The following is a 26,781-nucleotide window of genomic DNA, read 5'->3' on the forward strand; positions in this document are numbered from 1 at the left end:
CCGGTATCAAGTTGGGTACCGGGGCCACCCCACTACGCAGTCCAGATACTTGTTTGGTGGAATTCTGACACGTGGAGGGTGTATTTATTTTATTGTGGCCCCGGTATCAAGTTGGGTACCGGGGCCACCCCACTACGCAGTCCAGATACTTGTTTGGTGGAATTCTGACACGTGGAGGGTGTATTTATTTTATTGTGGCCCCGGTATCAAGTTGGGTACCGGGGCCACCCCACTACGCAGTCCAGATACTTGTTTGGTGGAATTCTGACACGTGGAGGGTGTATTTATTTTATTGTGGCCCCGGTATCAAGTTGGGTACCGGGGCCACCCCACTACGCAGTCCGGATACTTGTTTGGTGGAATTCTGACACGTGGAGGGTGTATTTATTTTATTGTGGCCCCGGTATCAAGTTGGGTACCGGGGCCACCCCACTACGCAGTCCAGATACTTGTTTGGTGGAATTCTGACACGTGGAGGGTTTTTTAATTATATTGTGGCCTCGGTACCAAATTGTGTACCGGGGCCACCACACTACGCAGTCAAGATAGATAGATGCGTATCATAGATAAAGTACATTCAGTGGTGTGGGGCAAATTGAAAAATATTCAAAATGCACTGACATTATCAAAAACAAGAGGTTGTCACACGCTAAAACTCCAACATGTATATGATGGAGAGGATGGAGGAGCAGCCGTATGTGTAGTGTAATGCAGACCTGTTGAAGGTTTTTTATATATTTTATTGTGGTGCCCAGTGCCCACTCCTCTACGCAGTCCAGGTACATTTATTGGTGCGATTCATAAAAGTTCAGGGTTTTTAATATATTGTGGTGACCCACTCCTCTACGCAGTCCAGGTACATTTATTGGTGCGATTCATAAAAGTTCAGGGTTTTTGAAGATATTGTGGTGACCCACTCCTCTACGCAGTCCAGGTACATTTATTGGTGCGATTCATAAAAGTTCAGGGTTTTTAATATATTGTGGTGACCCACTCCTCTACGCAGTCCAGGTACATTTATTGGTGCGATTCATAAAAGTTCAGGGTTTTTAATATATTGTGGTGACCCACTCCTCTACGCAGTCCAGGTACATTTATTGGTGCGATTCATAAAAGTTCAGGGTTTTTAAGATATTGTGGTGACCCACTCCTCTACGCAGTCCAGGTACATATATTGGTGCGATTCATAAAAGTTCAGGGTTTTTAATATATTGTGGTGACCCACTCCTCTACGCAGTCCAGGTACAATTATTGGTGCGAATCATAAAAGTTCAGGGTTTTTAATATATATTGTGGTGACCCACTCCTCTACGCAGTCCAGAAAGATACCTTGTTGCAACGTTTTGGACTAATAACTATATTGTGAGGTGTTCAGAATACACTGTAAATTAGTGGAAATGCTTGTTATTGAATGTTATTGAGGTTAATAATAGCCTAGGAGTGAAAATAAGCCCAAAAACTTGATTTTTAAACTTTTTATGTTTTTTTCAAAAAAAATCCGAATCCAATACCTTAAATCCGAACCGAGACCTTTCGTCAAGTGTTTTGCGAGACAAATCCGAACCTCAAAAATAACGAAAATCCGGATCCAAAACACAAAACACGAGACCTCAAAAGTCGCCGGTGCACATCCCTAGTGTAAATAGAAAAGTCTGTTGTTAAAGGTTAATATCCTTCTATATAAAACGGGTGGAGTCGGTTTGTGTATGGTCTGTGGTATACACACGTCTCTAACTCCTGGTGACGATCTTCTGCATTCTCTGTATTCTCCTCCTTTTACAAAGGACATTTCAATGTTCTACTTGAAAAGTAAATTGAGGTAGAGAGGGGTGTGCTCTGCGCTCCTTATTTACGGGGGCTACTTATGATATCGCCTTTGGCTTGGCCATGTAGCACAGACACTTCATCGGTTTTATTGCTCCATAAAAAAAAGGCATAAAAGCCAGAGAGACAAACAAGTGAAAAAATACATAGATTCCAACTGATCTATCATTTTATTGGCCGCATAAATATTTTCCGACGTTTCTTTGTGAAGCCGAGCATTATTGAGCTCTTAAAATTGCTTTTTTAATGACATCCATGACAGTTTTAAATTAATACCTTGTAGTGTATTTAGGGACTTGGAGCCTTTTTGGGCGAGTGTTTTAGAGTGTGATGTGAATATATAAATGCTGTACAGTACAGAATGTGATGGGGACTGTTCCCAGCTGAGGAATACGTCTCAGCGCTGCTAACAAACTGCGCTATCTCTCTCTCTCTCTTACAACAGAAAGCCTTCATTAACCACGTCTCGCCTGACATCCTCTACCTGTTCAGAGTGCAAGCAGTGTGTCGGAATGACATGCGCAGTGACTTCAGCCAGACTATGCTTTTTCAAGGTAAGAGTGGATAATTTGTAGATGTCTGACCCAGGGTCCTAGCACCTGTTGTATTCCTTCTTTGTCTCCCCGTGTAACCAGTTTTGCTGCAGACAGAGCTAGAAGGACCTACAGCCAATCCGAGCATTCGAATGTTAGAGGGGGGGTGTCCTGCAGCTTCCCCTGTGTGTTGAATAGGGCCAGGGAAGCTTCCTGTTGTGATCAGCTCAATATTATAATCTTTCAGTCCTCTGCAGTAGAGTGGCATTGAAGATTACTGCACAGATTGAGTCCTCCAGCTGTGTGAGCCGTAGCATGGTCCATGTCCTGGCTTCAGATGGTGGTGGAAGAGAAGGTCCTATTTAGTTAGGGGTAGTGTATATTAAGCAGAGTCGTCCTAACGCAACTAAGCGGTGACCTACCCACTTGTGTGACGGTGTAGGACTGTAGATCCCACGATTGACTAATTGTCACAGACACGGTTAACCCCCTGGTTGCCACAACTTAGCCAACTAGCTGTATGCTAGGCTGAGGCAAGATCTCGGTGTCCATGTGTAAGAAAGTGGGAAGGTGCTGCGCCAACGCCTTGCCCCGGCCACTGCGCCAACGCCTTGCCCCGGCCACTGCGCCAACGCCTTGCCCCGGCCACTGCGCCAACGCCTTGCCCCGGCCACTGCGCCAACGCCTTGCCCCGGCCACTGCGCCAACGCCTCGCCCCGACCACTGCGCCAACGCGTCGTTGTTGTTAAACTCCTTATTTATTTTTAAGAGGCAGCTCCTAGAGGATGAACGCAGTTCGGCTGCTTAGAGTAGTCATGGGCGCTGTAGTCTGATTAGCCATAGACAGACAATCGATGCACAGTGTCAGCACTTAGGAAGAACAGCATCATCTTATTAAATACAGTGGTGACAGCCAATCAGAATAAAGCAGCTCCATAATTGATGCACCATTCAGAGTATAGGACCCCGTAGCCAATCACAACAGAGCTGTGGTAAGATGTATGGACACTGCTGACGTAATAGGCTATAATGTACAGGGCACAGGTTAGTAAACTGTGTTTGGCACTGTTCGTTCATGCTGTCAATAATATGCCAGTCATTTGGGCTGTATAATAGAATTATAGTTTTAGCCAATGGTACGCATTTGCCTTTAAAAAGATCACCATGAAGTAAATGTATTGAGAAAATTCTATATTTGCACCATAACTCATTTTTTTTTGTGTGTGTGTGATTTTATTATTGTCAAAAGGAGCAATTAGAATGATAGTGTTTGTCCATTCTCTTTTCTGTATTATGGTAACTCTGTTTAGGGCCAAAAGGATGAAGTGAGCTATGCTATACGATATGGGAGTAGAGTTGGCCATCGTTTTATTCTTTGGTCATTACTCTTTAGGCCCCCGCCAACAGTAGTTTATGGTAGCAGCGCGTAAAGATAAGGAACAAAATGTTGCTCCCACCTAGAAAATACCCCGTTGTTGATCATATATTTTAGATCCTCACAGATTGAAATCCTTGTGTTGGAAGTATTAGTTTAATCTAGGATTATACTATATTTGGATCTCCCATATTGTCAAAATCAGGTTAATTTCCTAGATTTCCAATTAGAATCTAAAAAAAAAAAAAAATAACCAAGCTGTCGGAAATCAAATAGGCGTGTTACATTTTGTAATTAAGATATGCAAGAATAAATTAACTTTGTGTTCGACAATGTGTGAGCAGTTAGTGAGAGACGTGGGATTGGCAGGCGCCGGCAACACGAATGACAAGCCTGGCATTGTTGCTGAAAAATACTAAATTAAGCAAATATTTACAGGATATTTTGTAGACTGGAAAAAGTTAATGTTTTCATGGATGGTAAACCTGAAAATGAATCTGGATAGACACTGCCTGCTGACAGCCCCTACAGAGGAGTAATGGAGCGAGAGCTGCTGAACTTGCAAGTCTTCACATAAGATCCTAAATCAATCTGTTAAACTTAATTAGTGCATCTGTTGTTGGCTCTAGAGAGGGCCAAAGCTAGAGAACGTTACTTACCCCAAGCACTGGAACTTTCTTTACTGGTGACCCAACCAGAATGGAGAACATGAGAGTAGCCGAGCTTGCGAACATGACCATTAATAACCAGGCAGACGGGAGTATTGTAACCAGTACAAAGTTCACCTTTAGGGATCGCACTCAATGGGATTTTTATTACAAAAGACTCCTTTACTTTTTAAACCTAGTTATCACCGTTTATTAAACAAAATACGTCCCCAGCGAGCTCATCCTACGTAAATCTATGCGTACAGGAATGGGAGGGGTGTCACTGGAATCCGATTTAGAGCAATATGCAAATTGATGCTTTGGTATTTGTGTCGGCTGTAAAAAACGAACAAAGGGGTATATTTACTAAACTGCGGATTTGAAAAAGTGGAGATGTTGCCTATAGCAACCAATCAGATTCTAGATGTCATTTTGTAGACTGCACTAAATACTAGATTCTGGTTGCTATAGGCAACATCTCCTCTTCTTTTTATATTATTTTTTATTAAACCCGCAGTTTGTTAAATATGCCCCCAAAGTCTTTAAGCAGCACATGGTACTTTTTATAAACCTGTTCTTTAACCTGGCTTGAATAATGCAGTTACATGTGTGTATGTAAAAGTTTCCATACCGTGCGAGTTAAGATGTTTGACATTGACCTCGTATTCTGTGTCACACTAAGCGAATGTCCTCTCTTGTCAGTCATTTTATTACTGCCTGCGGTGTCCTTCACTTACTAACTGGAAATCTGGTCTAAATAGAAAGAACATGCTTCCCCCATAATCAGACTTCATTCAGATCACTTTAATGTGCTGTGTTCCTGAACCCCAGGTGTGGGATCATTTCTATAAAGCAGCTTTATAGGTTTCAGGGGCGCACAGAGGATTTTTCAGGGGGGGTTTCCTCCACCCCCGAAAAAAGAAAAACCCTAGAGATGTGCGGCAGCTCCGTTTCAGCTGCACTGTACTATACAGCACCGCTGCTGACGCTTCTTAGACAGCGCTGCGGCTGCTGTATAGGACAGTGCCGATATGTAGGGCACTTTTTTAGCGGAGTGGGGGGGGTGTTTCTGGAGACCCAGAAACCCCCCCTGTGTGCGCCACTGAGTTTATTGAGCCAGTAAACAGCACACGGAGGGCAGAAGCTATGTGAGGGGTGTCACTGATTTCATGCTTAAATCTTAATGTGCCATTTGTTTGTTTTCTTTTGTTTTCCAGCCAATACAACCCGGATATTTGAAGGCACCAGGATTGTGAAAACAGGAGTGGTAAGTATGTTAGGCTAAGGCCTGCGTGTATGATGCACTTGTAGTCACTCACTATGATCATTATAGTTTATATAGCGCCAATCGTATTATGCATGCTGTTCACACATCACGTCAGCCCTGCCCAGTGGAGCTTGCAGTCTAACTTCACTGACACACACTGTAGAGTCCATTTTGTCAGCAGCCAATTAACCTACTAGTATGTTTTTGGAGTGTGGGAGGAAACCTGAGCACCTGGAGGAAAACCCCACGCAAACATGGGGAGAACATATAAAAGCCACACAGATAGGGTTCTGATAGTAATTGAATGACCCATGACCCAAGCGCTGTGAAGCAGCAATGCTAACCACTGTGCTGTCCGCTGGTTCACAAAACGTGTGGCTGACATAACTGCTGAGAGACGGCTTAATTTTAATTTCAGTTACCTCGATTAGATAGATATACACAGATGTAACCAATGACTTATAGCAGCACTTATCTTTCATATCCCTAACTAGCAGTGTCCCCTTCCCAAGTCCTCAGCAGTTCACTAAAACTGGCTCCTGCCACCTCCTGCTGTCCCATGATGCTCCAGGGCTCACGTGTTTGGACATGCTGCATTGGCCACCTCCATATGTAGCCGTTTACATTGAAAGTTCAGGCTGTGAGCCCTGGAGGATCATGAGATTAAGAGCTTGCAGATCGAGGGGGCGTCGGGAAGGGGCATATTACACAAATTCCTGTTTTTCAAACATTTGTTTTTTAATCTCCACATAGTTCTTGTTGCAGTAAGAACAGGTCTCTTAAATCCTGACTGATAGGTGACATTTAAACAGTGAAACTGGCCTGCGGGAGGTCAGAAGGAGAGGAGGGGGCTCATATATTAATGGTGATCATTGCAAGCTGCCGCTGTATGATTAATGTCCCTCACTGGCCCGCAACTCTGAACTCCCAACAGAATACTTAATTAGTGGCTTGCTCCATCTAATGGGCCTGTCTGTGCCAGCTTTGCCCTGGCACATGGTTGCTTGTAGAAAGCTGGGAATGAGACATGGTTTAATATGTGTCACAGTGGGTCATGGTGATATCGCAATCTCGTCAGGTTTTTGTTATTCCACATTTAAGGTGCGTCTATTGCTCTTACCTGTTAGTGTCCTTCTGTACATACCAGGCCCCACCCACTTGTCACATGACTCATTTTGAGTGTGTTCCATTATGGATTCCATATCAGTCAGTGATATAAGGATCACCTCATACAAACATCTTGTTATAATTACTGGTGTGTGCATGTGTGTGTATATAAAGAGAGAGATATAGATATATATATAATATAGATTTAATAATCATCATCACCATTTATTTATAGAGCGCCACTGATTCCGTAGCGCTGTACAGAGAACTCACATCAGTCCCTGCCCCATTGGAGCTTACAGTCTAAATTCACACACACACACTAAGGTCAATTTTGATAGCAGCCAATTAACCTACTAGTATGTTTTTGGAGTGTGGGAGGAAACCGGAGCACCCGGAGGAAACCCACGCAAACACGGTGAGAACATACAAACTCCACACAGATAAGGCCATGGTCGGGAATTAAACTCATGACCCCAGTGCTGTAAGGCAGAAGTACTAACCATTTAGCCACCATGATATGTGTATTTACCCATGTATACGTACTATATCTGTACACATTAACACTCTTAGTGGGGTATTCAATTGATGGCGGGATCGCCGAAAATCCCGCGCTCAAAGAATATTACCGTTAATACGGTAATCCTGCGCGGGAAAACCGTTAATACGGCAATTTACTCGCTGGATTTCAGCTCGCGCTGAAATCCAGCGAGTAATTACCGTATTAATGGTAATATTCTTTGAGCGCAGGATTTTCGGCGATCCCGCCGCCAATTGAATAGCCCCCTTTGGATTCTATAATATGTTATAAATACCTCCTGATAATTAAACGATATAAAAGTCCACTAAGGGCCACAAAAATGCTACAGAATGGCGCATATGGGCTTTTGCTCCGAAAAAAACCTGCACAACTGGCAGTAAATGTGAAATATAGGGACAAGGATATTAGGACAGATTCAATTAATTACTGTTACTACGTTATTAGCTGTGCATTATTACCATTACTACGGTAATTTCAACGCAGCTCTGTGAGCAGAAATCTGTGTTAAGATTACCGTAGTAACGGTAATAATGCGTTGGCCGCGTTGTTCTAAACAACAACTCAGGGAATTGAATCTGCCTCATAGATATATGCTTTGCATAGTTGCTCAACAATAATATTTGAGGTTTTTGGTTGTTTCATTTCCTTTTTCAAATAAAGATTTAAGATTTTGACTTTTTTGAAAAAAAATCTGTCTATATAGCGTGTCCCCAGGAAAAATAAACATTGCCCAACTGTGATGTGAAGTTAATATATATATATATATATATATATATATATATATATATATTTTTTATTTTTTTTTAAGCGGTAACAGCCATAAAAACAACAGCAGGTAGCACTTCGCATCCAAGTTTTGGTTTGCACCTTAAACTCTGTGTCCGGAGGAAGCGAATTGAACGTTGTTAGGAAATCCTTATTTCCCGGCCTGTGCCAGCTTTGTGTCATGTAGTCTGCGCTTTACAGAGGGGAATATAACACAATGGTGACATCCGGTGGACACAAGTGTAATTAAAACCTCCGTGCAGAAAATTAGTTTTGTTGCTAGAACCACGGAGCATTTCAAATGCTCAGGTTGGATGCAGCATGGAGGACATCTGTTGTGTGTTTTTGGGTAATAATCTGTAATTAATGGGGTCCTTAGCCAGATCTCATTAACATAATGAATAAAAGAGAACAAATAAAAGCTAAGTAAATTGCTGGAGGGGAGGCATAGTAGAGAAATATATTTATACTGGATTCCGTAAAGCGTATTATTATGACTGGAAACAGTGTCTTCTTTTTATTTTTAACACAGAGTGATAAAGTTCGGAAAAAGAAACTAAGCAGGAAACTTTATAAAAGTATCATTGCAGGTATTGTACTGACCCTTCTCTCTCTCTCTTATATTTCCTCTCCAAGCCTACCGCTTCCCCTGCTGCCTCTGCCGACATGGCCCCAATCAGTTCCGGATCCTCTACCTGGACCTCCTCAGGCATCCCCTTTTCTTTTGTTTCCATGGCTACCGGGATGAGCCCCTCTTCCAGTGGGAGCCAAGCCACGGTGGCCTCTGTGGTGACGAGTACTTTGCTTGCTGGCCTTGGGTTCAGCGGTGGCGGTTTACCTTCTTTCCCTAGCACTGTGTGGCCCACTCGCCTCCCCACTTCCTCCTCCTCTGCCAGTAAGCATGCCGCCAAAACTGTCGTTTCCACTACTGAACCTTTGCCGTCCGCAGGCTCCGACAACAACGACGCCTCGCCCACAAAGGCCAGCGAGGGGGCTGAGGAAGGAGAGAAAGATGAGAAGGGGGAGGAGAATGAGCAGGATGAGGAGGACGAGAAGGACAGTGAAAAGAAGGAAAAAGGTTTAGCCACACATTCTACAGAGGTGCAAAATCAAACCGAGTCCGCCTCGGTTACTACCACCACCAGTGGCCTCCGGGAAGCTGGCACAAATGAAACTATTAATGACTCCGAGCAGAAACAAAATACTTCTTTAATAGATGACAGAGACTGGGACGCAGCCGCTGGATCTGTAGTCCCTTCACAAACCATAGTGCCGTCCACAGAAGATTATGATTTGGATCACAGTACATATATTCCGACAAATGACGGGAATGGCTCGGACAACAGATTCATCACTGTTTATCCAGGTTGGTGACTAGATCTATGGTCTACGGGGCTAAGCCAGTATCTTCTGTGTCCTTAAAACCACTGACTTTTTTCTTACTAAAAGAATGTTTCCTTTGGTCCAAACGTCTGTACATAGAACTAACCTTTGCTGAGAATTCCTGTACATAGCGCTAACCTCACGGTTCTGTCTCCTGACATTGCCCCGCTCCTTTCTTTTAATCTTTGTCTCTTAGTCATTTTCTGACTCTCTTGTTTTTGTAACCAATGTTAGGTACCTTCCAACTGTGTTCATGATCTTTCAGAATGATGTACTTTTTATTCTTTCTGATTTAACTGGGATTAAAACGGAGATTATCGTAAAAATAAATCTGTGCTATTGTGACCTACAGTGTGGGTTATGTTATGAAGCAGAAAGATGGTGACTGTAAGTGCAAGGGCTTGTACACTCTGATGTGCACACGAGTATGTGCGAATGGAATCCTCTGAGCGCACACAAGCACAGTGACTTATGTCTTTTTATAGAAGAACAGGATATAGATACGAAGCCTCACACAGACATACATGCAGACGTGTAGTCATTATCTACATATGGCTCTGAGTGGGGCAGTTTTATTATGAATATCTCTGCAGCGCCTTTCTTTCCTCGTCTATAACTTTTTTGGATGTGTAATCACGTTTAAGTGGATAGGCGGATTCTGGGGCCCCTATATAAATGGACAGGTGGACTCTGGGGTCCCTATGTAAGGGGACAAGGGGACTCTGGGGCCCCTATGTAAGGGGACAGGGGGACTCTGGGGCCCCTATGTAAGGGGACAGGCGGACTCTGGGGCCCCTATGTAAGGGGACAGGCGGACTCTGGGGCCCCTATGTAAGGGGACAGGCCGACTCTGGGGCCCCTATGTAAGGGGACAGGCCGACTCTGGGGCCCCTATGTAAGGGGACAGGCCGACTCTGGGGCCCCTATGTAAGGGGACAGGCCGACTCTGGGGCCCCTATGTAAGGGGACAGGCCGACTCTGGGGCCCCTATGTAAGGGGACAGGCCGACTCTGGGGCCCCTATGTAAGGGGACAGGCCGACTCTGGGGCCCCTATGTAAGGAGACAGGCAGACTCTGGGGCCCCTATGTAAGGGGACAGGCGGACTCTGGGGCCCCTATGTAAGGGGACAGGTGGACTCTGGGGCCCCTATATAAGGGGACAGGTGGACTCTGGGGCCCCTATATAAGGGGACAGGTGTGCAGTCACAGCTTGTGTGATTGGTTTCTCCATTGGTTTATGGGAAATCATGTTACAGACTTTGAATAGTTGAGATAATATCAGCACCATTTAATTTAAATCCTCTAGCTCACCTAAGGAAACGAGTGTTAATAGACTTCCACCTTTGATCGATAAGAACTTCTACTGTACTCATTTTTATGTGGATTGTATATATAGTCATCCACACAGGTAAAGGTATTTATAGTTTCTTAGCACTAGGAATAGGACCCACGTTGCCGGTCAGAGGACAGAATGGCTGCGCTCACAAAAAATATTTACAAACATATATATGTATTTTGTTTCTAAGATGAACTTCTACCTTTTTGTTTTAATCAATATTTTTTATCAGTTAAATCCCCTGTGATACATGCACAGTGAACATAGGTGCACACATTTCTCTATAAAAAAAAATATAGTGTTCCAGTAAATGTTGGAAAAATTACATAATTTTAGGAAATGGTTTAATGTACATTTTTGGAACAGTGTGCAATGCAGTATGTAAAAAAAATGTGGTTTATTTAATCAGCTGTCTTTAAACAATAAATCAGAGTGCCACCAGTAGAGGGCAGCTTTTCTGAACACTGAATGCTAATATAGACTACTGGATTACATTAGCAGTAACGAACATTGACAACGTTTATGGAAGTAAGAAGATAATATTTTCACCAATAGTTTGACTTGTTTTTTTGTTTTGTTTTTTACTGCTCTACTTTGGACATATATTTTCTTTGTTATATCAGAAACAAATACCTTTTGTAGCACTTTGTTAACTCTTTATTTATTGGATTGGTGTCATTTATTACAAAATGTTGTAGAATTTACCAACTAAAATAGGGTCGCTAATTGAATTGAAGGAGATTTAAAACACTCTAATGTTTTTCCAAAAATGTTATGCAAATTTACCTGGGGCCTTAGTTAATTTGTAGAGTACATTTCCTGAATTGTATCTTTCAGTTTGATGGATCTGCAGACATCCCATATTAACCATATCATATAATGGAATGCTCTATACAATTAATCTTTTTTTAATATTGAATAGAGCAAATGATCAGTTCTTGGAGGGAGAGTATCTAACAGGAGGATTTGCAGAATAATATGAAGTTAAGGGTCCGCCCATTGTTGAAACATTCACAATATTACAGGTGAATATAAAGGTTTCACTAGACGGGATTTGGTTAAAGGAGAATGCCGTCTAGCATGTCTACCATATAAGAATCAACCAAATGCTTAGATCCCCAAAGCACCTATCTTGTGACCCTCAGCCTTAACTTATCATTGCTGCAAGAACCACCATAGATTGTGAGCTCCTCAGGTTCCAGTGAATTGGAGGTGCCAGAAAAGGTGGTCAGCCGTAGCTCTACTATGAAGCCTGCCCTGATTGGATGGCCCCCTCCACTCCACCCATCTAAACCAATCACCCATTTACACCTATTGACAACCACTTGAAATGGTCCGAGAATCTTCAATCCACCAGAGCTTGGAGGGCTCACAAAATTCAGGGGCTGAAATGGTGATTGTAAGGGGAGGCCATGCTCCCAGAAAGACACCTCCAATTGACTTCTATCTGTGGAATATTGGCATATATTAGGTATACCTCCCAACATTTGACGTTTTGTAATTAGGACACGGACACTCTGCTCAGAAAAGGAGGTGTGATCCCACCTGCTGAGTGCCTAATACGATAGGCTGCCCCCTCCCCTAAATAAACGCATTACTCGCCGTGCCTGTCCATGGCAGGTGCACATGGCCTGCGGTTAGCGTGCTATGCAGTACGACAGTGAGCGGTACATAACACTCAACATTCCGACGGTCGGTGGGAAAGTATTTATAATTGGGATTGTTCCGCCTAAATCTTGACGGTTGGGAGATGTTTTTTAAGTGTTCGGGATATATACCGACATGAAGTCTGAAATCTAATAACTGCTTAATCACAAAAAAGCCAGGACATGCTACTACCTGCCCCTCTGCCGACCCCTGCCAGCTCTGTTTAGTGGATTACTGCAGTATTCATGTATTGAAAATGGCAGAGAATAATTAAATGACCTGGGAAAACAGTGATACAGGACTAAATTCAAGGTATATCAGTTAATCATCTAAATGACCATCTTATCAGCTGCCAATATATTCATCTAAACTAGGAACTTTTTTAGTTGCAGCAATACTCTATAGATGTATGTGTGGCCTTAACGATTAGCTTGATTAGGGTAGCAATTAATAATAAAACATTTGTTTAAAAATAAAACCATCCAATGCATTAACTATATAGAACTTATTATGAATCCAGAGCAGTTCCTTCGTCTAGAGCAGTGTTGACTAACCTGTGACACTCCAGGTGTTTGTGAAACTACAAGTCCCAGCATGCTTTGCCAGTATATAGCAGCTTATTGCAGGAAGGGTATGCTGGGATTTGTAGTTTCACAACACCTGGAGTGTCACAGGTTAGCCAACACTGGTCTAGTGGCTTATACGTAAGGGAGGGCCGGCCACTGCGCTACTTTGTCCTAAATTCACCAGGACATTGCACCCATATCCAGCAAATGTTATTTCCTGTTTTATGTGACAATGGGATAAAGTATCAGCTACAAGATGCATATGTGCTGTAACCTATAGGGGCATATTCAATTCCGATCCGGAACGGGCCGCGAACCTAATCCGCAATAACGCAGATTTTCGTTCGCAGCCCATGGGGCTGCGTACGAAAATCTGCGTTATTGCGGTACCGTATTACCGGCAGTAGTGCGCATTTTCCGCGGTAACGCGCGTTACCGCGGATCGAGATCGGAATTGAATATGCCCCATAGAGTGTAAATATTGCAGTCTTTGGCTGTGGCAAATACAAACTGTAGATCTTTATTAAAGGGAACAGACCCTGCAACATGACGTTACAAAATAAATGATGCTTTTTAGAGTTCTTGCTGAATATACAGAGGGGTGCCTTTGAACAGATATTTTCTTTTGTTTCAAGTTATTCCTTGGTAAAGAGAGTTATTGCTAATTTGTCCACTAGGGGCACTGTTCTATTGGAGTTTATGGCTGGTATTTCATTCTATCATGACAAAGCAAGTATACGTAATCTCTGTGCAGAATCAGTTGCTCTCATTTGTTCTAAATAGCATTTATAGAAAAATAAAATAAAAAAAAGGACTACCATTAAGCAGCAACTTTCAGATGGCAAATTCTAATTAAATTCTGATGGAGGCTCCCAAAATGACCAGCTTAGACCCCCAGTGTCAAGCAAGACATTTCGATCCCTTTAGTTCATCTTTAATAACCACCTGGGGCTGGAGTTTGGGTCTAGTCCTTTTCGGGTTGCAGCTAGCTATTAATGACCTAATGTGTCTATTATATTAAGTATTTTGACCACAGCACATTTTATTGGCTCCTTTTATCAGTAAAGTGGCTCATTAATGCATTTTCAGGCCAAACATTAAGCGGGGCTGTGCAGCAAGGCACTTTAATGTTCGTGGGTAGTAAATATGCCCATTAATCATTGGCTTTGTGCAGTAATTTGTATGACTTTATAATTAACTTTATCCAACTGGCGTGAACACAGATCTGTGCTAACATTTACATTTAATGTCTCACCTACCGGCAGTTTCTGACTGCATAGCTCTTTGTTTCCTCATCTTCAATTTCAGATCATTCTGAAGCCTTTAAAAACAATCCCGCCCTATACGTATTTATATTCATTCCCCAGTTAAGCTGATATCATCACTGGTAGCACAACACCATTGTCAGCTTCTTACACACACCACTAAATCTCTAGTAGAAGAGGTGGTGGTGGGCAATGGCCCTGTCTCTAAGACCCACATTCCACTTGTGCACTCAGCCATGTATCACAGGAGCTTACAGTAACCTTAATTTTTCAGATTTCAGCATTGCTGTTAGTTGTACAAGATCTTATTTACTATAAAATTTGGGGTTCATTTACAAAGCCATAAACGAGAGCAATTATGCTGCAGTCACACTATTACAATTTGCCCTGGCGTTGTGCACCTTGTGTGGGAAGGGAGTGATTTTTTTTTGCTCTGGAAGATGAGTGGATTTGGGTGTTTCTAAGGTTTATGAATTAGTCACAAAAAGTTTAAAGGGCCTGGAGATCAAGAGAGTAAAGAGGTTCTGATGTTGACTCGGGGGCGTGGCTTTCCTGGGATTGGCTCGGGGGTGTGGCTTTCCTGGGGTTGGTTCGGGGGCGTGACTTTCCTGGGGTTGGCTCCGGGACGTGGCTTTCCTGGCGTTGTCTCGGGGGCGTGGCTTTCCTGGCGTTGGCTCGGGGTCGGCGCTTTCCTGGCGTTGGCTCAGGGGCGGCGGTTTCAATACCATTTACTCATTTGAGGCATAGGGGATTCAGGAAAGGCATAGTTATGCCCAGTGAAAACGGTGCGATTAAAAAACAAAATCAGGAATGAAAATCCTTCCCCTTAATACGTAGTTGCCTGGCAACATTGATCATCATCATCATTTATTTATATAGCGCCAACATATTCCGTAGCGCTTTACAATTGGCGGCGAACACAGTAAACTAATGAACAAACTGGGTAAAACAGACAAAGAGGTGAGAAGGCCCTGCTCGCAAGCTTACAATCTATGATTTTCGGTGGACAGTCCAAATGGGGGGGTTTTTTAGCCACAAAGGGTTATTGTCTAAAGATACAGATATTTAATACACCCAAAATGAGGGTATTTAGGGCTGATTTTGTCCATGGATTTCTTCGATAACAGACATGACCTAATTTGTCCCAATTTTCCATTTGGGAAAAGTTGACAGGAAAGCAAGTGGACGTCCTGATAGTAAAATACCCGAGTTTATAACTTAACGTGTTGAACAGTACATGGGAAGTAGAAAAAGTATAAGTTATTGAAGGAGAATATGGGATCCAGATGTTCTACTGGATGTTTATCTGTGCAGCCATTCACACACGTCTAAGAGTAGTGAGCGTGCTAAACAGGCAGAACAATTGTGCAATCCATGTGTGATTGCACTAAACTCCGCACAGACACTATTTGCATTGTGTGCTAGTGACAACATGTGCTTACACTTCCTCAGCACCTCCTCTGTCCGTTATTGTGCTCACAGTACTATTATTTCTCATTAACGTACAAATTCAACGCTAGTATAATAAGCAGTCAGTAAGGTGCAGTTATGTCGTCTCTGCTGTAATGATCATTCTAACGTTATTTTATTAGTATCAGACTATACATAAGAGCCGTTTGCCAGGATTTGCATCAGGAGAGATTGTCTTTCCGTAAGCTGCGTATTTTTATTTTTGTGTTTGCGGCCCCTACAATGAACAGATTGTAAATCACTGCACAACAAAACAACTTTCTAGCAGCTAAACTTGTAACTGAAAACATATTTAAGTATAAAAACAAAATAATTACATGTTTACAGTAATTGCTCTTTTTTTATTTTGTTTTGTTTTGATTTAGAAGCTTAAACACTTGTTCCTTTCTCCTCACTGACTTGTATAGGACACATTAAGGGTTTTTCAATAATATTGAACTTTACATTATTCTTTATGCTTATACTATATATAATTCAGACTTATGGTCCAGTCAGATTAACAGATCTAGTCAGGATTTCTCTCTGTGGTTGTTTTACAGTATTTGGAAGGCAAAGAACTGATAACTTGAAGGCTGATAAAATGTCAAATGTGTCCCAGCTTCCTGTTTCATTATAATGGGACCCCTCTATTATTCAAAATATTAAGATATATTGAATTATTTTATTTGATGGAGTTGTAGTATCACCATTATAAGTGTATATATGTGGCTCCCCTGTATAGTAATACACTAAGTACTTTTGGTTATTATGGCAAAACTAATTTAATTGAAATGTGATTTATTTATTTTTATTATGGGTATTGCAAATTTCAATTATATTTTATTGTCTATGCCACAGATAAAGACTTTACACTTAAGGGTAGATTTATCAAGCCTTCTAAAAAGGAAAAGTAGAGTTGTTGCCCATAGCAACCAATCAGATCCTAGCTATCATTTATCAAGTGCAATCTGGCAAATGATAGCTAGAATCTGATTGGTTGCTATGGGCAACACCTGAGTTTTTCCTTTTTAGAAGATTTGCTAAATCTACCCCTTAATCTCTTGCCCTGGAACTTTCAGGGTGTGTTGTATGTTTAGATTATGGACATAGTGATGCATTTTATACTTGATTCTTTCTGTCACAAGGAACAACCTTTGCCATTCATTTAATGGCTCCTTTCAAAATGGCCGAGTCTAGTCACCAATACCCACCTCACTGAAAAGGCAGGCTGAGCATGGGAGTAACCTTCGTACATACTTTGTAGAAATGTCTTTTAGTAGATATTTTCTTCACCTAAACTTAAACTTCTAATACAAACTAACTTAATGTACATTGTTCCACTCCTTCTCCTTACCCAGGATGCTCAGTGCTTCATTTGTCCTAGCTTCAGTGAAGTATTGACCTTGGCGTTATATTGAAACAGGTGAACGTATGTTAGTACATGTTGGTTCACCTGTTCCTTCTGGTCACGGAGCCCCATTAAGGATCTGGTGCAGTGGGCAGAGGGAACGCCATTTACTGCTAGAAGTAATTATTAAACTTTCCTATAATTTTGTACAATACATCTGCATCATATTGTAGTTTCCCAGTGTTTTATCCCGGTCCTATACACAGACTGACCAAAGAGATGAACAAATATACTTATGAAACTTGTGACTACAAACCTCCGCCTGGGGGACAAACATGAAATAAAAGTGTAAAAATGTATAAATTGATGTAAATGTGTAGTAACGGGACTGGTCGATTTAGAATTTTATCATTACTGATGAACTTGTAAGAACTTTCTATCTGCAGTGAATTCTGTATTGTAACATATTGAGCTTAATTAATAAAGGTCTCAATACTCTTTCATCTGCTTTATGCTCTTTCATTTCAAGCACTTTTCGCTCCATCTTTTCCCTCACCGGACCCTCCCGGCTTTCCCCTGGGTCATCGTGCTGAGCTCATATTGCACCATGCAACCACAGAACGTGTCCTCAGGTGACCAGGATCCAGCATTTAGTAGCATAGGTGTCAGAGTAGGGTGGGCCTGAGACCCCACTAACCTGTGTTTGGCATTGGTAAAATAGACCCTGTCTATTACATCACACAGTATATAAAATAGACCTTGGTTTAAAAGGACTCAATTCTCAAAAAAAAATCCTGGCGAATAATTTTTATGCTCCAATTCAATAAGCATATCGTATCTTAGAGAAGTAGAAGTTGATTAATTGTCATATACACACTTCATTCCCCCATTATTATTATTATTATTTTGTTTCAGTAACATAAGTGATGAAACATTTTTGATCTTTCGGCAGTCAATTTTGCCAGTGCCATTCTAAAGTCTCTTCTCTCTCTCCATAATTTGTAAGGTGCATGTAATCAATGTAAATGCCAGGCAGTGCAGATTGTTCTGATCAGCGAAGGATGACATCTGACCTGTATGCTATTTATTATCACGTTAACATGAAAATTAATAGGTCAGGATAGGCAGAAGCTATCCAATTAAAGGGGGGCTCCATCTTCGGGGGGGTAATATCTTCCAGACAGATTTGTTTATTTTCATTTTCCAGGTGTCTGATAATAGATCTGCTTTGTGTATAGATACAGTACTTTCCAATGCACATACCTGGACTGATCATCATCATCATTTATTTATATAGCGCCACTAATTCCGCAGCGCTGTACAGAGAACTCACTCACATCAGTCTCTGCCCCATTGGGGCTAACAGTCTGAATTCCCTAACACACACACACACACAGACACACACTGACTAGGGTCAATTTGTTAGCAGCCAATTAACCTACTAGTATGTTTTTGGAGTGTGGGAGGAAACCGGAGCACCCGGAGGAAACCCACGCAAACACAGGGAGAACATACAAACTCCTCACAGATAAGGCCATGGTCAGGAATTGACCTCATGACTCCAGTGTTGTAAGGCAGAAGTGCTAACCACTTAGCCACCGTGCTGCCACGTGACTTATCTGTTGTGATATTAAAGGTATATGGCAAACCTAAAACAAATCTGCCTGGAATATAAACTTGACCAAAGGGAGAGTTCCCCTTTAACAATACACTGTGCTATACATTCCTTTTAACTCTAAACTTGGATCTGGTGAAACCACATCCACAGCACTCGGCAATGAAAATTGTTTCCTAGATCACTATTTCAAAATGTAAAGCCCCCAGGGTCAGCTCCGCACTGACCCCCCTGAGGTTCTGGCCAAGTTTAGGAAATAGTGTTGGTGCTCCATCCAATCTGATACAGATCTGCAACAAGCAGTACTTAAAGGTGTCCTGTGTAGAAGAGAGGATCTTAGTCAATCTTATCTTTTCGGGGTATGTTGATGCTTCAAAAGCAAAATTATATTATGCAGCCGTTCTCTCTCTCCTCTATTTTCCTCGTCTATCCTCCTCTGCCAGCAAAAATTTAGCCTCTGATTCTAGATGTGGAAATGTGGTTAGTGTGGGATTTAAATATACATTACAAATTAATGATGGCATGTCTAGCTTTTATAGCCTAATTTATTAACACTAATAAAAACTTCATTAGAATGTCAAACAAAAAAAATTAGCACATGGAGCTGTTTCAACTACATCTAACGATTTTTAACAGCCTGCTGCAATTCTAAAAATTTCTGTTCCTGAATAAATGCAGTAATGTTTTTATAAATATCTATAGGACGGACAAGAAGCCTAGTAGGTCTAAGTATACAATTGGTTTTAAGTAGTTTAAAATCATTGCTAAATGTAAAATGTGTTGCTTTATTATGAAAGAGTTCTAGTGACAATCGCAAAGTTTCAGGAGCTTTTTACAACGGATGATATTTGAGACAGCGTTTTAATAATGGGGGAAGTAGTTTTCCCTATGCACAGCATATCTTTTCCTGTCGGTAGCCTTATCAAAGCACACTTTATGGAATATCTTGATTGATTTCTTTGTAAGAAGATGCTGTTTCAAGTTGAATCCACTCGTATTTTATGTATTAACTCGTATTAATTTGTAGCGGCCTGTTCTGTGTTAGCTGTGTACTATGGAAATTTAGATTTCATTATAGCGGCGTATGCTGCTTGTTGTATGGCTGTTTGTTGCTGTATGAAATCTGTTCTGTTGTGATCTTGGGATCCATTGTGTGTCTGTATTATAATGTGGATTCTGGTGGATGAACGTTTCTATAACACAGGTTTAGGCCACCTGTAGTCCTGGAGCTACAAGACCCATTAAAGGGTGCTGTGGAGGACATGCTGGGACTTGTAGTTCCAGAACGGCTGGTAAGCCACAGGTTGCCTACATCTGGTATAACGCGGTCATTTTGGATTAATTGTTTTGTCAGATATTCTTGCATATATTACAGGTGTTGGAGATTAACCAAATTCATATGTAAGGATTGCATATTAAAATTGACCAGGAGGGGTGAATATGAGATAATGTACTCCCAACTGTCAATTATATGGATAGTCAATGGTGAATATCAGCCTTGTGCTTTTATACAGGTCTCTGAGGTGACGTCTAATATCCATAATAATATACAGCAGAGGATTTACTGTTTCTTATAATACACCGATGACATCACGTCAGTGTTAGAAACACCTGTCTGATAAGCGATGACATAAGAACCGTTTATACAGATGATATTTACAGTTGTTTATGCATATATTAACATCACTTGTGTTATAGTTCTCTATAATGTTAACTTTTAAGTCATAACTGTGATCCCTGAGTTTCTGCCACGCAATTTTCACAGCAGTTTTCTTGAGTCGCCTTCTATTTGGAACGCACTTGAGAAAAGCCTTGTGTGATAAGCTCTTGGTAGAGTGAGTCTGTGTTATTGTTGCGCACTCACACACTGTTCGCTATGGGCCAAGACTTACAAAACAGGCGCACAAAACACTCTATTTCTTTAGGCTAGCAAAGTCCGTTAATAAAATTCCAAGTGTGGTCATAAATTTACCGTCATTTATCTGTACCGTGTCTCTGTTGTGCCTTATTTCTATTTAAATCCTGTATGTTTTTTTCAGTAATACTTGTCTCTTTCTCTATATCTCTATGTATGTTCTGAAATCTCTCTCCATGTTACCAGCACAACACCCTAGGTCTCCTCTTCCGATGTGGGTCCTCGTGTCTGTCTTTTCTTGATGTCCATGTTACATTCACTGATGGTAGCTCCCTTTCACATTTACTCTGAAACCACCTACTGAAGCTGTACTTGGCGGTGTTATTAGTCCCTCCCGTGTAGCCCCCACTCTTAAGATATACTGTATATGCCTACAAGACCGCTCCAGTTTCCTGTTCCCCAGGCAGGATTGCCTGGAGAACTTACAAGCCTTTGGTGAAACCTGATTGCATCCAATGTCCCCAGACTGTCTGTCCTAGAGAACAGAATGCGGCCAGCCTTAGTGGACGATAGCTTGATAATAGTGGTAATTCCAATGAAGGGTCGCCGGCTTCAGGAGGAGACGAGGCTTAGGTTAACCCATGACCAGGAAGCATCAACTTTAAAGAGTATTTACTTGCAATCTAGGCAATAAAATCAGCTCCTAACCCTGGTATTTGAGTTTTGTTTTTCATTACCGATTTCTGCTGCCATTGTGTGCAGTGCTTATAACGCTGATTTAAAGAGATCTCTTTATTTATTTTCCAGACTGTAGTAGAGTGAGATGGACAGTTAGCACCCTTACTATTACTAATAATATAGCCAGCTGGTGCTATGATCTCACAGGTATAAAGCAGGAGGACAAGCAGTGGCTCCAATCAGCATTTTGTCTAAGCCGTTTAACATGTTAAACTGCCTGACTAGCATGCTAATTACCCAAACCACCTCTACTTTAGAACAAAGGACCCATCACATGGGTTATGGGTCCACTTTAGTAAAATTAGCACTATATATTTAATAAAATGTAATAAAATTACACTGCAAAAAAAAAAGGTTAAGCAAGCCAGATATTTTATTTAATTTTCTAAACTGTGCTAGGAAAATGTCAGAAACGGGTTGCTATGAATGACCGCACATTGTGCACAGAGCATCCGTTTCTTCCATAAGCCCCATCTCATCCCTCTATGATCACACGAGCTGTCATATTACATTAGATACTACCATACTAATTAATTTTTGGAAATGTCTAAAAGTCATCCTTCGTCTCGGCGGAAGATCCTCACTAACCCCATGCTTCTTACTGATTATCCCCCTGCAAGACTTGTCTTTTAAAGGGCAGGATCGGTGGCTGCTGCTAACTGGCCTAGATATGCAAACAGAATAACCCCATGCTGTGCTATCAACTCTGCCCCCCCCTTCCCCCTCTGTACTTTCTGACCGTTGTGTTCCAGTATCACCTTTTTTGGTTTTGCACAATTTGGTTATTTATTGGATTCTGCAGTCTTGCTGTGTGACACCTGGTAATTTCCTGTAATTAGTGCACCGGCAATTCATTACCGGTCTATAATAGACTTCCCCATTAATAAATGTCATTGTCGTAAATTATAACACCAGGTAAAGTAATCTCGGCAGTGTTATGAATGGGACTGCTCTCCAGCCGTATGCTGCTGTGTTTAATAGAGCTGAGTGCCTTTCATATTTTGTAAATGCCAAAACAAATCACATGTAGTGTCTTGTATTACTACGCCATTTCATACCAGAATTGTGTTACCTGACAGCTGTTTGACTATCACTAAAATACATTTAGCGTTTTATTTTAAAATGTGCAAATTCTGAATGAGAGTTGACCAGGAGTGTAGCGAGAAAGTAGTGTTTCCTGCTAATGTCACAATGATCTGCCAACAGCTTAACAATACCAAACACTGTAAGGCGATAATTACATCTTTATCAATCTGACCTGCCGCCCAACACGGAGTATCGGGACATGAAAAGTCCCACCCCCAATCCGCCCACTTTTATAATGAAAGTCCTCCCATTTCTGCAGAAGCTCCGCCCCCTTTGAGGTCTGTCCCGCCAAAATCAAGACAGTTGGGAGCTAGGCACAGTCGTCTGAACTATATACTGTGTATATTCACTATTCATTCTTTCAGTGATGAGCAATCTGATACACCGCATGGGTGGCCCTCTATACTTCAAAAGGGCCACACATTAATCTCTGTAATAACGTAATACAATACATTTAGTCCAAGAAATAAAATATCAGCAGCTATAACAAATCTGACAATAAATCAGGAAAGAGTTGAGGGCCACAGGTGATGAGTCAGAGGGCTCCATGTGGCCCTAGGGCCCAATGGTTGTCCACTTGTGCTGTCGGACCCTAACGTATTTGCAGGCTATAGATGCAGACGCAGGGAGTCAGGCTGTTATACAGGTGACTGTCCGTTAAAGAATAAGGAACCAAGTCCATTGGTGTATTAAAAAAATTTGGAATGGATAGAGAAAGATCTTTAGGTCCTCAACGGGATGGAAAGAGCTGATGACGATTTGTGTGCCGTCTTGTTTGTTTATATGTTTATTTGTTGCTGTGGCTTTTACTTGACAGATGACCAGCATAACACGAGCATGGCCAGCCGCCCCTCTTCCAGCAAGTTGGAGTGGATCGTCCCCCTGATGGTGGTCTCAGCGTTGACCTTCTTCTGCCTGATTCTGCTGCTTGCAGTGCTGGTCTACTGGAGGTGAGACATTACCTTGCGTTAGTCTGTGCCAGGAATACTGATATGATAAAGGATATGATACATGGGGTTATGTGTTCCGTAATATGGATATTAAAAGTCGGTGAAGAGCGAGGCTGTAAGTAGAGTGTTTTTATAAAACCATGTGACTTCTTATATCCTACCTCAGCCTGTTTAGTCTTTATAATGAAGGCTTTCCCACTTCCCTCTAGAAACCCTGTTAAAATTGTTGTTGTTAAACAAGGTGGTCTGGCTAATGTCAACAATGTCCAGACTGTGGACTTCTTCCATAATGCACAGACATGCGTATTGTGCAGATTTTAGCATTTAAAGTTTTCCTTTCGGATTTATTCAGCCTCGGAGGGAGAATTTCCTGTGATTTTAAGTGTAGTGTGTTCACTTTTGATGTAATATTTCTTGACTCTGTGCCAGGGTAAAGTATAACGTGTGTCTAAAACGCTCCGGCATTCAAATTTTCAGAACTAATTTGAATGTCAATTTTTGTTTATTTCTACGTATTGGGCGTGATCTGCGGCTATGTATTGTGTGGTGTCGTTCCGCTCAGTCAGCTGTGATTAGAGGTCTCTGTTGCAGCCTGGCATTTAGAGTTTGCTGTGTCTTTTTAAAGCAAACAGAGCAACAACATAATCACATAGGGGCTGATTCTATATCATTGACATATAAAGATGTAAATATAACCTATTGTTAATAAATGATATACATGCAGTCAAGCACACTCCGTGGCAATTTAGCCAAAACAGGGTTAGGAGCTTGAAATATTTGTTCACACTTGCCCACTCTCCCGGAATTTCCGGGAGACTCACGAATTTCAGGTAGTGCCCCCGGACCCCCAGGAGAGCATGAATGAAGTTGGCCGGACAGTGGCTTCAATGATGATTTGCAGTGAATTCCGTTATTTTGGTCTGGTCCCCGGTGCGATGACTCAAACGTGGCATTTTGTTGTAGGGGAGGGTCCAAAATGATGCAGTCTGCCCCTATGCCCCCCCTTCCACTTACAATTTGAGTTTTAAAGTTGCAAAGTATGTGTTTGTTAAATGTTTGTTAATTACCCTCAGCACCTATTCTGGTGGCAAATCAGGTCTACTTTCACTTGGCATTTCCGCTATGATGTTATCAATGCTTATTTATTTAAGTGTCCATAATGTTAATCACAATGATACAGAGCCTTGCAAAAATATTCAGACCATTGGCCAATTCCCTAATTTTACTGAATAACCGTATACACTAAAATGTTTTTCTCTGACATTTTTATTTCAAAGTGCTTTTTTTTTAATATGACATTGATTTATGATGCAAATACAACTTAAGGGGAAGAAAAGGAAACAGGCCGTTTGCAGAAGTATTTAATCCCTGCATTGTGGAAGCTGGAAGTTTACACTGGTGAAAAGTAATCGCCAAGCTAGGCTATAGCTGCCTTACAATTGATCTCCAGTAGTGAATCATTAAATAATTGCCACATTTACGGGATAAAACCCCTGATAGCTAAGGAATCTTTATTCTGGTTGTGAATGTGTAAGTACAGTTGTGAAAATAAAGACTAAAGCGCATCCTGGAGGAGTTTGAGATAAAGCAATACAATGTATACATTCGTAAAAAGGTACAAAACCATATCTGAGAGTTTGATTTAGTTAGTACATTCTACAAAATTACAGCTAGAATCTGATTGGTTGCTATAGGCAACATCTCCACTCTTTCAGACCCACAGTTTAGTGAATATACCCCCTGAACTTTGCCAGCATGAGTGTGACCCAGGGAACAGCTTGTGAAGATGGAGCTTTTTGGCCAAAGTTCAAAGCGGAATGTGTGGCCCAAACACTGCCCACACCTAGGAAATCACCATACCTACAGTGAAGTTTGGTGGTGGCAGCGTTATGATTGGGGGAATGGTTTTCGGCAGCATGAACTGGGCATGTTTAAAACGGAACTAAGAATGGATGGTGAAAAATACTGCAAGAGGATTTGCTTTTTAAGAAACTTGTCAGCAGGACACTGATCACAAACACTAAGCCAACTTTTGGAGTGGATCAAAAGCAAAAAGGTGAATGTCCTACAGACAAAGCCCTGATCTCAATCATACTTGCCAACTCCCGGAAACTTGCTTCCGGGAGTTGGGGGCGTGACTGGAGGGCAGGGCAAGGCCAATCGCGTCATTTTGGCCCCACCCCCGCGAAAACGTGCTGTACGTCAAGGGGGCGGGGCCAAAATGAAGCGATTGGCCTCGTCCCGCCCTCCAAAATGGCGTGATTCACCGAGAATCGCGTGACGCGATTATCTGTGAAATCTTGGATCCGGGAGAAATGCCAGCTCCCCCGGGAGACTGACCCGAATTTCGGGAGTCTCCCGGACTTTCCGGGAGAGTTGGCAAGTATGATCTCAATCCTACGAAAAATATGTGGCACTACTATAAAATCAGGGTGCACCAGCATCACCTGACTAACCTGTTATCCCTGGAGCAAACCTGAGTGTGCAAAACTGGGACATATATACCCCCAAACGTCTTACAGCTCTTATTGTTAGAAACATTGGCTCTACCAAGTGTGGGGATTAAATACTTCTGCCAACAGCATATTTCAGTTTTGTTTTCTTAAGATGAGCAATGTTGCATTCCAAAAAAATAAATATGAAAAAAAAGCAACTAATTTTAAGTATTTAATATAAAAAAATATTACAAGGAACATACTTTCTGTGTAGGATTTGTTCAATAAGAAGATTAGTCAATGGTTTGAATTATTTTGCAAGTCACCATCTTGACATAGTTGCCAACATTTTTAAATAGTTTCTAGTGACCCTTTGTTCCAAGCATGTGAACCGTGGGACTGTTCCTGGTAATTAGGGACAGTTGAGAACTCTATACTTGCTTTTTTTTTTTTTTTTTTTGGGACAATGCTAATCTGTATATTTTCAATGTTTAAACATAAAGTATTGTCGGTGTATAATATAAACACAGGTACAGTTATATAGTTTACTGCAGACTACACCATAAGCTGTTAGTCTTATTAGAGACTCGGGCCAGACTTACTAAAGCGTCTAAAAAGGAAAAGAGGAGGTGTTTCCTATAGCAGCCAATCAGATTTCAGCTGTCATTTTGTAGAGTGTACATGATAAATGATAGCTAGAATCTGGTTGCTATGGGCAACAACTCAATTTTTCCTTTTTTAGAAGCTTCATCAAATATACCCCTTGGAATCTTATATCATATATATATACTTGTCAACTTTATACACCTACAATCGCATCATTTTGACCCGGCCCCAGTGACGCAATAATGCAAAAGCAACATTTTGCCGTAGAGGGTGGGGCCAAAATGACACGTTTCACTGCAAATCGCATCATGGAGGCTCCCATGCGGGAGATTGCCCTGCACTCCCGTAAGTCCGAGAGTCTCCCAGACATTCTGGGAGCTTGGGCAAATATGATATATGTACATGTTGCCTACAAATAGTGGAGGCAGCTATTTTCTGGACTG

General features: G+C 41.6%; 1 protein-coding gene across 3 annotated transcripts in view; it reads left to right on the forward strand.

Annotated features, from left to right (window-relative positions):
* The window catches only part of PTPRG (protein tyrosine phosphatase receptor type G), a 393,194-nt gene that overhangs the window by 303,288 nt on the left and 63,125 nt on the right, over positions 1-26,781 (forward strand). For 2 of the 3 annotated variants that reach the window (XM_075183332.1, XM_075183333.1), the window contains exons 10-13: positions 2,270-2,378; positions 5,597-5,646; positions 8,696-9,425; positions 23,165-23,297. In XM_075183332.1, coding sequence (XP_075039433.1) covers positions 2,270-2,378; positions 5,597-5,646; positions 8,696-9,425; positions 23,165-23,297 — 1,022 coding nt within the window. Of the gene's footprint in view, positions 1-2,269; positions 2,379-5,596; positions 5,647-8,591; positions 8,650-8,695; positions 9,426-23,164; positions 23,298-26,781 lie in introns of all 3 variants that reach the window. The other variant, XM_075183334.1, reaches the window with a different exon arrangement.

Source organism: Mixophyes fleayi, chromosome 8, assembly GCF_038048845.1.
Source record: "Mixophyes fleayi isolate aMixFle1 chromosome 8, aMixFle1.hap1, whole genome shotgun sequence".
Classification (NCBI taxonomy): Eukaryota; Metazoa; Chordata; class Amphibia; order Anura; family Limnodynastidae; genus Mixophyes; species Mixophyes fleayi.